A 17,451-nucleotide genomic window follows, 5' to 3' on the forward strand; every position below is an offset into this window, starting at 1 on the left:
AAAATTATATGGATAAATATCTGCCTGGGATAATGCTATTAAGACCTATTTGGAGTAATTACAGGGCATCACCTTATCTACTCACACAGTTCTGGTTTCTGAGTTTTTCAAATTTGTTTATTTACTCCCAACTAAAATTTTGGCCTTTTTCATAATTTTAGTTTTCATTTGTATTTGTTGTTTCTTCCTAGGAATACTTGTTTTAATATTATCTTATCGGGTATACTAGAGCTTTACAAATACCGTCTTAGAACACTGCTTTACACTGAACTCATTTTGAAATTACCTTGCTCCTCCTGAAAACAAATGATGACTGAGTTTCCCTTTATGTTTAAGGGCTAAGAGTTCTCTTTGAGAATGAGGATAGTATAGTGCTGAGAAAAAAATAGGTGGCATAAAGTCCAATACTAGATTTATGTTAATAATTTCATCAGGAATGAGTGTCCATGGCATCTATGCTCAAATAATGGCATGCACCAGATAACTTGTTAAAAATTCAGACCAATCCTACCACCCTGTACCTTCTAATTAGAATCTCTGAGGATGTCCATGTACCTGTATTATTACAGGTAATTCTGAAACATACCAAAAATTGGAGAATTATTGGTACTTAACATTACTTTACTTATTAATCTATGTAATTATTTTGCTTCAAAAGTATAGTATTTGATCAGACGACAGACTGGCCCACTGAGTATGATATATTCAAAAGATTTTACACACATTACATGTTCACGTTCAAATATTTTTTTCATAAAAGGTACTGAAATGTATTCAAAGTCTCCCCCCAAATGGTACTTTTGTAGGAGTCAGAAAATAATGACATTCTCAGATGTAACCAGAGGTAAAACTAAAGGATTCTTTTGCTAGAAGTATGGCTGTTAATGTGAACTAATGCTTCAGAAAAAAACTGATGGTACAGCAGAATAACCATATGGAATGTTTCCTATCACAGTTGAGTGACAAGAATTCCTTCTTGCTTTATACAGTCTTGTCATGTACTTTGTTAAATAAGCATCTGTTTAGGCACCAGAACTCTGCCGAGAGAAGATATTCAACCCCTCCAAAAACAGGATGCTTTATTCAATGTATCCTATAAAATCAGAGAAGTTAGCTAGGCTTGAGGAAGTCAAAACACTGTCAATTGATAAAGCAAACTATCTTTAACAGTATCATCTGTTAAAATGCTGAAACAGCATTTCTTAAATGTAGCCATGCCTCACACTTCTTGCTGAACTTTGTGACAGGCAGGAGCTAGGGTTCCATGGTAGGCAGAGGGAATCAAAACGTCTGCAGGAGGGCCTAGCCATCAGCATTGTCGGCAAGTGCCAGAGGAGATCCTCGTGGCAGCCAGTGGTGAGAACCACCATGCTGATGACAAAGTTACCACTGCTTCAGGGGCTTAGGAACTTGTACCATATCGAAATCTACTAGGCAATAAACAGTGGCCACCTGGGACACTCAGAGCCATAAGCCTTGCAGTAAAGGGCAAAATACATAACTCTTAAGGAATAAAGAGTTTGAAGAAAAATTTTTCTGAAATGCATTAAATAAATACTATCATATTTGTATTACTTAACTTTTATGGATGACTCAGATCACTAGGACAAACGTCAATCATTATATACCATATACTCTAACTACATTATTCTATGATACAGGGCTAAGATGGATTGTTGAGCCCTACACTGACCTGCTTTGACTTTTTTGAAAAGTACTCCAGACTGCTATTTTTAGTTTTTCTGTTTTCTCTCTTGAAGGTACAATGTCAGCTACATTTGTTTGTGCTGGAAATATCCCACAGCAGCCACTGTTAATTGCTTCTCTGATAGCCATTCCTCAAACTTCCTTACTAACAGAAATATAATTTTTTTCAAAGCAGCAGGGTTAAGACCAGCAAAAACTATTCATTTCCCCAATATACCCATTTTTCCAAAATACTCATTTCCACCTATGCCACCAAGAGTGTTCATGTGGCATCAATACTGGGTTTTAGGGAGAGCATATGCTTTCCAGCTGTAGACCCATTTCCTTGTCTTGCCTGCCTAGAATAGGAATGTGAACTTGAAGGAAGAGCATTAGATGCCTTGCAACTATGAGGTCATAAACATGTGTATGATAACCTATATGGCTAAAGGGTATTGGGTAGAAAAATGGGAAAGGGTTTGAATTCTCAATCCATTTTTGAGCTACTGTGCCAGATCTGGCCTTTCTACTTTGGGCTTATGGGAATATGTGGATAAATAAACCCTTATCTATTTAATTCATAGTTGGCTGGAGTTTGAGATCCACAGCCAAAACACATTCATAATTGATAAACCACCCTCATAATTTGCTAACTTTAATCTTCCAAAAGCTTAAACACCAAACAGCCAAGCATATTAAACAGCAAGGGTAAAGAATCTCTATGTGAAATCATGGCAAGCTCTCATGAATAAATCAATGCATGAACTTCATGAAATCGTCTTGTCTGCTTAGGCCTTTCTTCTCTCATGGTTCTAAGTGAAGGCAATGGATAAAGGAATTCCTGGAACCCATTTCTAGTTCTGGTTTTCAAGCTGGGAATGATATAAAAGCCCAGAGAAGGCAGAGAAGAACTGGTATTGCCAGAGGGAGGGAGGATGCCATGAATGGGAATAGTGTCAGGATCAGTTTCCTGCTTGATAGAAAAAGGCTGATCAAGGCTGTGACTGAAATGTATAAAAGCATGACTGGTAAACAAGATGAATGGAAACCTATTCAAAATAGGGAAGGCAGGGAGTGTCTTCCTTACTACTTAGAAAATATCTGCCAAAAGGGCAATAAGTAATTTAAAGAACAGATAATAAAGTTAAAATTTACTTCCCAGAACTGACAAATGTAACTAGATTTTTTTTTTTTTTAAATGTGTGGAACGCTTATAAAAACAGAGGCATTAGGTAGAATATAAGAACTTAGGACACGGAATTCTTGTTGTGGCTCAATGGTAACAAACCCAATTAGTATCCATGAGGACATAGGGTCAATCCCTGGCTCCGCTCAGTGGGTTAAGGATCTGGTGTTGCCATGAGCTGTGGTGTAAGTCGCAGACATGGCTAGGATCCTGCATTGCTGTGGCTGTGGTATAGGCCAGCAGCTGCAGCTGTGATTCGACCCCTAACCTGGGAACTTCTATATGCTGCAGGTGCAGCCCTAAAAAGAAGAAATTGGGACATATTTTGAGATTGTTTCAGCAGGACATACCATGAGACCTCCCAGGACCCATTCTCTCACATCCCCATTGACTGGAAACCAGGAACACAGACATTCAATTTTTATTTTCATCTAGTGCAGGACTTGGTACTGGTTTTCCATAAGCTACATGTGAACAAGTATGTATCTGTATTATACGTAGGATGTGTCCCCACCTTTATAGAGGTTTCATAGAGGTGTCAAAAATGTAAGTATTAGAGTTCCCATCGTGGCACAGCAGAAACAAATCCACAAATCTGACTAGAAACCATGAGGTTGCCGGTTTGATCCCTGGCCTTGCTCAGTGGGTTAAAGATCTGGTGTTGCTGTGAACTGTGGTGTAGGTCGCAGACATGGCTATGATCCTGTGTTGCTGTGGCTGTGGTGTAGGCTGGCAGCTGTAGCTCTGATTAGACCCCTAGCCTGGGAACCTCCATATGCTGTTGGTGCGGCCCTAAAAAGACAAAAAGGAAAAAAAAAAAAAAAAAAAAAAGAAAGTATCCACTATTACCCTCTATATTATGATATAAGGAAATACCATTTTTTCAACCAGGAGCTATATACATGGAAGAAAAGGACAGAGAGGGGAAATGGATAAACAGTAACAGTATTAACAGGCAAACCTATTTTCAGGTTTGTTCCTGAAAGTCTTCTAAAATAATTCTTTCTTTATTAAATAAGTACATAATGCTAATGAGGAAGGGCCTTTAATGTGGTAATCAGGCGTTACTGATGTAGTTAACTTAGTTAGAAAGAGCCTTACAATTTCAACAGGAGCAATGCTTCGCACCAGCTGCTGGAGGAGTGTAGCTTCACAGTAAGGAAATTTTCTGATACTTTCTCTAATGATCTTTTCTTGATATACTGGAAAGCCATCAGAAGCTCGGCCTTTTAACAAGCTGAAAGATATTTTTAAAAAGTAACTGGAGTTGAATTACTAAGCACTTCCTCCCAGCTGAACTCATGAACTTTTGTTAGTTTCTTCTTTGATGCTTTTCATTATCTCTTCACATCATGATAAAAGACTCCATCCAAACTACTGTTCTACTTACACATTAGGCTAAATCTTATCAGGTTTAGGGGCCCAGAGATGTATTTATAAAACATACTAAATACTGATATAAAACATACGAAAAACACTTATCAGATTAGCTAGTTACTTATTACCATGTCAGTTATTTGTACATAGACTGATAATTCTCATTGAGTCACACCCTTCTGACTTAGTTCTCTTTTCTCAGTAAAACTATAGGAGAATTTGACCCCCAGTGGCCAGAGAACAAGGGTGATACACAGCTTTCCCAGGCACAGAAAGGGAGATACATTGAGTGCTGTTATGAATCCAGAGCAGCAACCATAGCATAGCACACCTACCCTTAAATTGAGAGTTGGGCTATTTTCTAGCTGAGTGATCTTAAACATGTTATTTAACCTCTTCAAACCTTAGGCTCCTCACCTGTAAATGGAGCTAACAAAAGCACTGCTATAAAGAGTACAGAAAAGAATAATCAATCTAATTATAATAATGCCCCTTGTTTCTTGCAGATGAAATGTGATCAACAATAATAACTGCTAATAAAATGCTTATTTTTTAAAATCATAATGAGCTTCACATAATAAAACATTATCCATTTGAGTGTGTTTTACACATGACATGGTAAAAAAAACCAGTACCTTTTGATCAGGGTGTCCAGTTTATTCTCTCCGTCTTTTAAGAAGTTAATACATTTCTGAAAGATGCAGCTAATGTAATGCATTTTCATAGCCAGTACTTCATTCATGTCTCTCTGCTTCATACATTTCTCACAAATCAAATCCATCACCTTGTAGCATTTATTCAGAGCTGCTTCTTCTGCCAGCAGAGGATTCTCATTTACAAGCATAACAATCTAGAAGAAATCCCAGTGAGCTTAAAATTCCATAAGAGATTTTCCATGTACAAATTAGGTAGTCAGTTTTGATTACCCAATAAAGTCTTTCTTATGGTCACATATTTACCATGTTAATTCAAATTAAAATGCAAATTGCCATTGATCAAGTTTTAAGACTAATAAAGAAGGACCCTGACATCATGGACTCTCTTGAACTCTATATATCAAAGTTATCATGTGATCTGCTATCCAGCTAAGCCAAGGTATTAGTTGGCCACCTGGAATCATGGCTTCACTGTCTCTGTTAAAAGCACTTTCTCTAAAGATAAGCATGGCATATTTGCACATCCTTTATCCATAGAATCAAATCAGAGCAGTTACTACTCTTAGTTAACATTACTGAGTGCTAGGATATCATGGCTAGGAATACTATAGTTCTTATTCATTCTTGTTAATTATAAAGAAATGAGATTTTTAAAGACAGAAGTCTAAGATTAAAGGGTGTATTACTTACTGATTAATTACATTTTACTGTGGAAATTTTTCTAATATATTTCTAATCATCAGTGGGAACAGGTCAAAGAGGAAAGCAAAGTTTTAAAATGGGCTTATTAGAGTTATCCAGTCTAATGCATTATGAGTTCCACACTACCCATATGTGCACAGATTAAGCTCAAATTTAGTGTAATAGGGAGTATTTTTTTTTTAAACTGGCTGTGGTAGGCTTGCATAGGACAGCTATAAAAATCCATAGTGACCTAACAGTAATGTAAACACATGTGTAATGTGGGCACAATTGTATTCTCAGAGCAGAACATCATTCAGTATTTGCTAACATACATATTACAGCTAGACACTTATCTCAGGCAATATAAACATCAGAAAACAATGGGTAGCAGATTTCAGGAATTAGATCCTTTTCTTTAGACATGAAGAAAGATAATTTGTTAACATAAGTAAAACCTATGCCTAGCCTCCTACTTAAAATTTTACCATAAATTTAATGCTCTTGTTAAATTAAAATAAGATTTTTACTTATTTTTGACACTACTAAGTTGATATATTACCTAGTATTTTACTTAAAATATAGCACCCAATAATAAATTATTAGACTTCATGAAGAAGTATCAAAATTCTTATTGGTACTTTTGCTGACAACTTCCCCTAACATAATATGTATCAGAAATTAGTTGTGACTTAGTGGCAATGAACCCAACTAGTATCCATGAGGATATGGGTTTAATCCCTGGCCTCATTCAGTGGGTTAAGGATCTGGTGTTGCCAGGGAGCTGTGGTATGGGTCGCAGACATGGCTTGGATCCTGCATTGCTGTGGCTATGGTATAGGCTGGCAGCTCCCCTATCTTGGAACTTTCATATGCCACAAGTGCAGCCCTAAAAAGCAAAAAAAAGAAAAAAAGAAAAAAGAAAGAAAGAAATTAACTTGGGGCAGAGAAAACACATTAATTACCTGTTTATACTTCTGCTGTCAACCTCAATCATTTGAAGCTATTTGCTCAATATTCTGTATACAGCATTTATAATCAAAACATAGAATTTAAATTTACATGTGAGAATTCTTTTTAAAAATCCCAAATAGAACAGTTGTTTTGTTTAAGACATTAGACTTTATTTTATAATATATAGCAGTACACACAATGAAAAATGATAGATAACCACAGCTCAACCATGAGCTCACTGAAGCATTTACATAATTGCACACAAAATAATAATGTTTGAATTAGTTTCCTTCCTTTAATCTCTGCAGCATAATATTTATTATAAAGGGAATCATTATTAATTACTGAGGAGGAATAAATATATTCATGTAGGCGCAAAAGCCATTTTTATCTCATCTCCCAAAGAACAGCTAGTTTAGAATATCTTTATTCAGTGGCATTTTATATTCTTTTTATTTTTTAAATCACATTTTTGAAAAATTACTAATTTGACAATTCTGGGCTTAAAAATTATGTCAACAATCAAAAGACTTGCACACATCTGTTTCCCGATCAACTTAGAGACCCTGCTCAATGCTATTGTCATTTTTCCTTTGCCTGTTTTTCTCCACTCTAACATCTGTATTCTGGGCATCAGCACAATTCCCCAAGTCCCTGTTGAAAACAAACATCCTTATTGCTATAGCAGGCACTTGACCTCCACACAAATGTAGCTCTGCTAGGTACACAGCAGTAAAAAGGTGCACTGTTGGACTGAGGGTTGTATTGTGCTTATTTTAAAAAGCTCTTTGACTTAATAAGAGTCACTATTAGTTACTTTTTTATAATACACCCTTATGAAGACCCATGCCAGCTTGAAAAGGGTAAAGCAGTGAAAACGGACTACCAGAAAAGCAACTGGGCAGCTTTTATCTAAAGTGTGGATAAAAGAAGGGTTTTCAAGTAAATAGACTATACCTACAAAAAAACAAACTCTGATATGAAGAAAGGTACTCTTATCACAGAATTGGCTCTCTTAAAAGTCCAAGTACTCTAAAAAATATAACATAGGTGATTTTAGTTTATGTAACTTTATAATTTGTCTGTATAAATACACGCTCAGTCTAACTCAAAATAATGTGCCTTTAAAGATAATTGGAGGTACAATAATTCTTAGGATATATAACCCTAAGAGACTAGGTCCTGAGTAAACATCAACGATTACTCCGCAGACTTAATTATTGCAATAATTGAGATTACTGATATAAGACACAATGAAATACAAACATAAGGAAACATCTTCAAATCAATCAAACCCAGAACATCCTGTAATGCCCAGGCTGGAAGGGGAATGACAAGGGCCTTATAAAACCACACACATTCTTTACATTGAGAAATACTGTATCCCTAGGAAAAATCCTGTCTGCCCATCCCAGCCTGCCTCCCTCCTAAGAGGAAGAGTGCCATGGAGTAGGAGTCAGTCTTTGTAGGACTTCTCTCTGTCCTGTGCACACTGGAAGGGAAAGAAAGACTGAAAGAAAGGTTAAATTCTAAGTCCTATGTAATCTCCAATTAGACAGACAACTACTTCATGGCTGAATTTCTTTTTGCTCAATTAGGATCACAAATGTTGCCTCTAGTGTTCCTTTCAGAATTTTAAGTAAAACATTTGAGTTTTAAAAAAGAAGTACAGAATAGACTCCACTTGTCTTTCATGGGGAAAAGGACTAGTCTGTCATTTCTCTTTATGCTCCAGAAAATTAATTTGGGTGAAGGGCCACATGAAAGGTATTTTTTGCTGGTTTGTTTCCTGAGCTTCAAAGACTATATACAAAAGGCTGCATCAATAAAGTAATAAAATTATATACAATTTGGAACTAGTTAATTTATTTATTTTGTCTTTTTAGGGCCACATCCGAGTCATGTGGAGGTTCCCAGACTAGGGATCAAATTGAATCAGAGCCGTAGCCATCAACCTACAGCACAGCCACATCAACGTGGGATCCATGCCACATCTGCAACCTCCAGCTACAGTTCACCACAAGACCAGATCCTTAACCCACCGAGCAAGGCCAGGGATTGAACCTGAGACCTCATGGATACTAGTCGGGTTCATTAACCACTAAGCCATGACGGGAACTCCTGGAACTTTTATCTTTCAATGTGTTCGTTTTCAAAAGTTTCTTTATGAGAACTGTCCACTTATTTTAATGATAAGTAAATTCCACATTCTTCCTTTGTAACAGACCTCCAAGGAAATCTACTTCACTACATTATAACACTTTCTATTAAGGGAAAAACCTCAATTTTGACCAACATACTGTCTTGCTCACCAAACATCTCTGAATTACTATTAAATCTATTTATTATGAATAAAGACATTAAAGTCTGAAAAAGCACTCATGAAATTGTCTGTGATAAGTCATTGAAAAATTAAATTCATTCAGATCAATTAGAAAATCATTTCATAAATAAGCAAAAAGGTCATATATAAAATATGAAGAAAATATCAGTGAGAAAAGTTCAGAACAGCTCTTTAGGTTTCCCAGTTAAGCCATCTGAACTTTCAGGTTGGTCTACAAAGTTTGAAAAATCTGTGTGATTTGACTGTTTACTGGAAGAACTGCATTACTTAAGTGCAATAAATACCTACATGCATGACAAAAATGTGTTCATGATTACATTTCAGAAAATTTCCTGGAAGGATAATTATTGTAGCAGAGACTACTGGTGCCCCACCCAGAGACTACAGATCCTTTTTAACAGGCCTGTGCACTAGGTACCTGCTCCTGGGACGGATGGCTGCCCTGGCTCTAAGCTGCCTCCTTCCTCAGGGAATTTCCTTCATCCAAAGAGAGCCATCTTACTTGGTACTATCTGGGAGGCTGTCCTTCCCCTCTGGAGAAAGACTGGCGCCAATGACAGACTGACATATGAAAGCCAGGGTCCCTTGCCTTTCTAGAGGCGTCAGGATCCAGACCACCCTGTGAGAGGAGGTATGACATAGTCTCCAGCCAAACCCATCTCTGTCTGGCTTTTCCTCCTGCTCTAGTCTATGTCCTTCACTCTCTTCTAGGTTTCAAATGAGAGCTTTCCTTCACAAGCAAGCCCATCACAAGCTTTACATCTACAAAAGCCAACCCAAGACTCTTAGGATCTTATAGATGCAGAGCTGTTTAAATTATGATGCAATATTTAAATAAAAAGCAAATACAGTAAATACTACAGTACCTTGACAGGATGAAGATTTGTTGTGGTGATAATTTTATGCAGTGGGCCTGCCAGCTTTGGGGGCAGTTTCGGCTCTTTATCCAGACCCTGCGGCTTAGTGTAATACTCCAGTCTCTCTCGAGGAAAGAAATTGTTGATTATAGTCACACAATCATGCTGACCTTTTAAGAGGAAAATAGGAAATGCATTATTTAATTATTCAGAATAAGACATTGTATTATTCAGAATAATACATTTTATATTAATTATGCTGCTCTGTTTTTCCAAGTAAACATGCATCAACATCTTTAATTTTCAGGAAAGTACAGGAGGAGGAGAGGTAAAATGTTTTGGGGAACATCTCTAAGCATGCTTTGTAAAGTTGAGAAATAATCTCCTTTTAAAGACAGAGAATCCACAACACATATGAAGATTAGGTGGATAACAAAAAAAGTATTCAACTTAAAATCAACTCTGAATATTTAATAAAAGTTGCTGGTAATTTAAATGTCTCTTCTTCCAACCCTACATAAATGACATTTATTCTTCCCTAATCACATCTGGCTTCCTTTGTACAGAATTTAAATTGATTCTGTATAAAGTTTTTTTTTATCATTATTATAATTATTATTCATGTTAACCTATTCTCTCCTCCCCTTGAATTTGAGAAAAGCTTGGCTTTGTGAAATGAATTAGAGAAAAAGCTTTTGTTCCCATAAGCTGGAATCCACATTATAGCTTCTCCTAGATCCCTAAGATACCACTTATCTAAGCCATCTCTAGAGGTGAAAACAGTTCTAGGAAAGCAAATCCTTCCCTGGCCAAGTTAGTGGCCTGTGTTCCTGCTGCCTCTCCCTCCCTAGCCCTCTCTCCACTACTTCTCTGGAGCAAAAAAGCAGCCACTCTGGGCAGGGAGGGCACATTCGCAGGTGCAGGCTCTCCAGAGGACAGACTGCTTCTTCCTTTCTGCCTGCTCCGGGTGGCCTGCCTACTTGTGCATGGTCCTGGGAGCATCTGCTCAATCCTGCCAACAGCAGGTGACTTGCGGGGGGATTGTACTGTGGACCAGGTAGGTCCTTGAGGCTGGCCAAGGAATGGAATGGCTTCCCACTTGTGTCTCAGCAGAGGATGAAATACTACTGGTTTGTTGACTCTGGGCCCACAGGTATAGAGTCAATGGCACTTCCCTTCACGGGCTCCACAACCCCGTCAGCTGAGGAGATGCAGACCCAAAAGGATCCAGTCTTGAAAGATGTGCAATGCCGCCAGCAGAGGGCGTCTTCCGTGGGACTTGTACCAACAACATAAACTATAACAATACCACAGCCAAGCCATAACCACAGATACCAAAGAACACTTAAATTAAGCAGATCAATTACAATATGTAAACAGACTTTCATGAACCACAGAAAGATTCTGCTGTTAAAAATTAAGAGATAAAATGACGGAAGTAATCCTGGTTATTATTGAAAACTAAAATAGTAATGTAGAAAATGAAGTAGATGAAATATCTCTGAGAAAAACCTGCGTATAGAAATCATTATGGAAGAGATGAGAGAGCTGAAAAACAGATCCAAGAAAAAGAGAGAAATGCACAGAGAACTAAACAAAGGGTAAAAGAACTTGTCCGTGATTTAGAGGGAAATGTTAGTAGTGGTCACAGTGTGATTTTTTGGTATTTAATGCTATTCTTAAGTGCTGAAACACCAGTTTTTTTCTTCTTATTTTTTAAACTGGTAATCTCTAATACATCTATCTCGAGGAGAAGTCAAACAGTAACAGGACATTAAAAATCTGAAGTGCTCTGTTTAGAAAATGATCATCTCTACCTACACGATCTTCAAGAAGGGAGAAAAATGACAGTCAAGCAAATTTCCTACTGCAAGTGGGATATAAATAGGACAGCATCAAAAGTGCCAAAGATAACTGTGTGTGGAAGATTTACAATTGTACATGAAGAAACTGAAAAAGTTGAAGACAAATCGCACTGCTTTCTTAAAATATATCCAGCTTCAATAAAAACATACATACTCCTGTTTGGGAAAAGAAAAGAAAAAAATGCTCTAAATTAGCTCCTAAATATTAAAACAGACACAGGAAGATTTGAAGGTAAAGGGGTCAGAGGAAAACATGGACTTAGCTTGTATACATCATCTTATCAATCCCCAAGTATAATACTCAGAAAAAGCCTTGTTTGCAGTTGGAAATATTTGTACATAAAATACTGGATACATAATACTGACGGTGTCACAGGACTGGGGTTTCTTAAAATTACACCTTCAGGAGAAGGAAAAAATAGTATTACTTTACTTTTTCCCAAGATTAATGTTTCTCAATTTAGATAGTGCTTAGGTTCTTTTAGTATTTTTTTAACCAATGTGCTAATAATTTATATTAGAGTGAGATACATATATATTTAAAGTTTATCTTTATAAATATAAATTTTCATTTAATTTATATTTAAATTTTTATAATTGAAACTATTAAATATTTAGTTTTATAAGCTTTAATTTATGAATTCTGAATACATACAAATAAAACAGTACTATTAATACAGAAACTAAATGCTCGTATTGGGGGCTGGGTGGGGACAAGTGCATCATTTCCAGTATTACTATTACGGGACTCAAATCTTCCACACTTGGAGTTCCCGTCGTGGTTCAGTGGTTAACGAATCCGACTAGGAACCATGAGGTTGCGGGTTTGGTCCCTGCCCTTGCTTAGTGGGTTAACGATCCGGTGTTGCCCTGAGCTGTGGTGTAGGTTGCAGATGCGGCTCGGATCCCGCGTTGCTGTGGCTCTGGCATAGGCTGGTGGCTACAGCTCCGATTCGACCCCTAGCCTGGGAACCTCCATATGCCGTGGGAGCGGCCCAAAGAAATAGCAAAAAAAAAAAAAAGACAAAAAAAAAAAAATCTTCCACACTAAATGAGCTTACTAAGTCAGCTCCAGGCAGGATTAATGAGAACCGGACACATGGTAGTACAATTTTTTACTCTCAAGGATAAACAGAAATTGAAACACAGTTGCAGAAAGAGAAATGAAAAGCTGACCAAAAAAAAAAAAAAATAGATTACATTCTCACTTGTAAAACCTGAATTTAGAAAACTGTGCAATAGGTTCTATATATGACCTAGAGAGAAGACCAGTGGTAGAAGAATGGTGGAATTAGCCAGGATGTGACTCGTATTTCAGAGAAAAAGATAACCATGGTTATGATGAGTTTCAAACAGTGTACAACCTACATACCATCTGAGAAGGTCCTGTAACCCAAACATAAAGAACAGAGATCTCAAGATGGAGCAAGGAGAAAAGACGGTGGCGAACAACCGCCCTTGGTAGCGGAGATGGTTAATCTGAATGATGGAAGCAACATGACGGAGCAATTATACTGCTGATGGTGAGGACTGCTGAGGGAGAAAGAATACACCGTGGATGATACTCTAAGGATGTATTGGTACTAAAAACTCTAAACTCTCTCAGCAAAGTCCACCGCCAGTGGTCGTGGGGGAGGAGGAAAGGAAAGGCCTGTTGCCTGACAAGGCAAACACAGAGTATGTGGAGAAATAAGGGTTTCACTTTGTTGGGGTTGCTAAACCGGCAAATACAATACCTTAAGGATGGGGGCACAGGGTATAGTTTTGTTCTTGTTTCTAGGCAATATCTGAGAAATGAGTTTAATTGGAAGCTTTGTGAACAGGAGGGTATGCACTAGTAAACAGAAAAGCATTCTTTATCTTTTACCTACTGAGAGGGAATTCCATGCGAACTGTTAAGTGAAGAGAACAAGCTTTAAGGAGTATGTTTGTATGAACATATTTTTAAAAGACAACAAAAATCTTGCCTGTGTATGTATATATGTATACATACGGATCTGCTTGAGGGGAAAAAAAGGTGAAGAATGAGTTTTTAGTAAGACAAACTCTAAGACAAGTATCATGTTAACTGAAAGGGTACAATGTAATTTTCTATCTATGAAATTAGTCTAAATAGATTAAAATGGAATGAAAACTTTACCCTCATTTTAGGATACAATTGTGGAAACTCTACTTTAGATTTTTATTAACATAATAATATTAAGAAGAGAAAAAATATTAATTGTATTCATGGTTGAAAGGACAGACTCCTCCACTTCTAGCCCTGTGGTCTGGGGAAAGTTACTTAACCTCTATCTGAGCTCTATTTTATTACATTGTGGATATAATGAAAACTTGTAGATTAAATAGAACTTCAGATCATTTAATTTTTTGCCTTCTTTTTACAGCTCAGAAAACTGAGGATGTGGAAGGTGAAGGGGTTTGCCTATGATCTTGTAACTAATTAGGAGCAGACATGAACTAAAATGGGTCTCATGATCCAGTTTACCATTCTTTTCTCACTACACTGAACACTGTCAAAATTAGCTTAGAGGTGAGGTGGTGGCAACCAGGGAGTCTTGAACTGTGGGAGATAACTATTTCTCTTAAGTTTGCATGGCAAGGCTATACCTTTCTCAAATCCTCTTAAAATTGAGTTAAAATAAAACAAGAGGAGTTCCCATCGTGGCTCAGTGGAAACGAATCTGACTAGAAACCATGAGGTTGCGGGTTCAATCCCTGGCCTAGCTCATTGGGTTAAGGATCTGGCGTTGCCATGAGCTGTGGTGTAGGTCACAGATGCGGCTCAGATCTGGCATTGCTGTGGCTCTGGTGTAGGCCGCTGGCTACAGCTCCGATTAGACCCCTAGCTTGGGAAGCTCCATATGCCGCTGATGCAGCCCTAAAAAGCAAATAAATAAATAAATAAAAAATAAAATAAAACAAGAATATTTGTTCCCACAGAGCTGTCAGAAAGTGACTCCAGTAATTTTAAGAATATAAAAATAAAATTTAATACCATATACAGTCACTGTCCTCCATATCTAATTCCCATCTCAGCTTAAATGTCATTTCTCTCTTGAAATTCCCTTGGAATGGGAGGGAAGATCTCTCTTTGATGTATTTCTATGGAACCCCAAAGTCATCCATTAGAGTGTTATTTTTACACTGTCATCACCGCTGGCCTCTTAGTGCCATGAACGCACAAACACCCTCTGTCTTATCACCAAAGCTTGTAGAATGATGCTTGGTCTATAGGTTGTGAATGTTAAGAATCTATTTAATGAGTTATTAAGCTCCACAAAGCTACTTACCACATTCCCAATAAATTAGATGTATCTATCTCAGTTTTTCTATCAATAGACTCCTAATTGCCAACTCAGTGGGGCCAAAATACCAAACATCAAATACTATTCCCACTCTTTTCTAACTCCCCCATACAATGTCAAATAATAAGATTAACATACTAAAAAATGTTTGTGGTTGATGAGGATGATAATGAAGCAGCTGTATATTATCATTAATGCTGCTTCCTAATCAATGTTGTAATTATTATTAATAGCAGTAACTATGGCATTTATTGAGAGCAACATGTAAAGCTCTCTAGATCTGTTATCTCATTTAACCCTTTCAGTAACCATGTAGCCATCCTGCAATGAGGAAACTGAAGATCAGTATCATTAAATAACTTGCCTTTAAGTGGTACAGCCAGAATTTTAGCCCAGAATTGTTGACTCCACAGTTCCTGTTTTTAAACATTATTCTAAACTACTTCCACAGGGATGTAAAATATTCTCATTCAAGCATTTGAATGCAATAAAAATGGCCTCACCACTTTCTCTATCTCAGAGTGGAAATTCAAAATACCTTGTTCATATTCTTCAAAGTGTCATTAGGTGTTTCACTAAGTTGGACAAAACTGTAAACATTTGCTTAAAAAAAAAAAAAGACAGTATTTAAATTCTGAGAAACAAAGTGGTATTTTTCTCCATGGAGGAAATCTGGGGTAATCTGGGGTATAACCTCATGTAAAACTGCCATTAAACTCACCCACAAAGGCTGCCATCTGAGCTGCTGTTCTTCCTACAGAATTGACAACATCTGTCTCGGCACCAGCTTCCAACATTACCCATGTGATGTCTTTATTACCTAGAGTTAAAAAGAAACATTCATTAAAATTATGGAATGCACAATTCAAATATTCCCTTGTAAATAATCTGTACCCTTTTTTCCCCATTTAGTTTTAGGTTTCCATTTTATGGGTAAATTCCTTTTTTTCCAAAATTTAAATCATAACTATAGTAAAAAGTAAAGTGCTACAGGACTCACATAGAAATTAACCTTTTCTAGAAAATACATCAAGCAATAGGAAAATAGTACAGGATTATCACTTTTTTTTTTAACAATACAAAATTCGTTTTTCCAATGATAATACTTTGTATAAAGTCAAAACAAAAAAAATCAAAAAAACAAAGACAAGAGGCATTCCCGTCGTGGCTCAGCAGTAACAAACCCGACTAGTATCCATGAGGATGTGGGTTCAATCCCTGGCCTCACTCAGTGGGTTAAAGATCCGGCATTGCTGTGAGCTGTGCTGTAGGTTGCAGACGTGGTTTGGATCCTACATTGCTGTGGCTGTGGTACACTGGCAGCTTCAGCTCTGATTTGATGCCTAGCCTGGGAACTTCCATATGCCATGGGTGTGGCCCTAAAAAAAGACACCCCCCTCCAAAGACAAGAAATAAAATGAATAAAAGTTCCCCCTTAATATCTACTAACTTACCCCATCCCTCGCACCTACAGGCTCTGAAATAACTACTGATAGCTGAGGATCTATCTTTCTACACTTTGTTCTACATATCCATAGTTATTTTATTTGTACTCTTTTACTAATGGAATCATTACAGATAACTTATTGTTATAACCTATACTCACTGAACAGTACTTCCCATTAAATTTTGCAAGTTTGAACTAGGATATCCTCAGGAACAGTTCCTGGAAAACATATTGTAGGTTCAAAGATTATGCATATTTTAAATGCATTTTACCAGGCTGCTTTCCAAGAGGGTTGGGTAGATATGCACTCTCCAAACAGTGCATACAAGTTCCTGTGCCAATACTGGGCACCGTCACTCCTTCCTAACCTTTGCCAATATGATAAGTGAACAATTATCATTTGTCATTCTGATGTGCAGTTCTTTGATTATTGGTGAAAGTGCTTTAAGTTTATCAGTTGTATTCTGCTGTTCTCTGTTTAATTTTCTGTCTAATTTTCTACTATAGTATTTGTTGTTTTCTAGTTGACTTATAGTAACTCTTCATGTATCATGATATGACCCATTAAGAAATGTAATAACTATTTTCCTTAGTTTATTTGTATTTTAACTCTAGGTATGTTATTATATATAAATGGAACTGTTAAGATTTTATGTAATCAAATCTGACAATGTTGTCCTTTTTGAATTCTACCATTTTATATTATGCTTAGAAATGCTTTCCTATTCCAGGATTATAAAAATGAAGATTACTGGGAGTTCCCACTCTGGCTCAGTGGGTTATGACTCCAACTAGTAACCATGAGGATTTGGGTTTGATCCCTGGCCTCACTCAGCAGATGAAAGATCAGGCATTGCTGTAGGCTGCAGTATAGGTTGCAGGTGAGGCTCAGATACCATACTGCTGTGGCATAGGAGCAGCTGCAGCTCTAATTTGACCCGTAGCCTGGGAACTTCTATATGCTGTGGGTACAACCGTAAAAAGCAAAAAAAAAAATAAAATAAAATAAAATACAGATTACTGCTTTTACTGCATGATAATATTATATAATGTTTCCTCCCTTCCTTTCTTGCCACACCGGCAGCATGTG

At 37.1% G+C, this 17,451-nt stretch overlaps 1 protein-coding gene across 2 annotated transcripts in view; it reads right to left on the reverse strand.

Moving 5' to 3' along the window:
- Positions 1–17,451, reverse strand: part of ANKMY2 (ankyrin repeat and MYND domain containing 2) — a 36,805-nt gene that overhangs the window by 5,291 nt on the left and 14,063 nt on the right. For both annotated transcript variants that reach the window (NM_001243401.1, XM_013991184.2), the window contains exons 4-7: positions 15,636–15,734; positions 9,751–9,911; positions 4,885–5,099; positions 3,974–4,109 (exon numbers count right to left, since the gene is read on the reverse strand). In NM_001243401.1, coding sequence (NP_001230330.1) covers positions 3,974–4,109; positions 4,885–5,099; positions 9,751–9,911; positions 15,636–15,734 — 611 coding nt within the window. The remainder of the gene's footprint in view (positions 1–3,973; positions 4,110–4,884; positions 5,100–9,750; positions 9,912–15,635; positions 15,735–17,451) is intronic.

Source organism: Sus scrofa, chromosome 9, assembly GCF_000003025.6.
Source record: "Sus scrofa isolate TJ Tabasco breed Duroc chromosome 9, Sscrofa11.1, whole genome shotgun sequence".
Taxonomy (NCBI): domain Eukaryota; kingdom Metazoa; phylum Chordata; class Mammalia; order Artiodactyla; family Suidae; genus Sus; species Sus scrofa.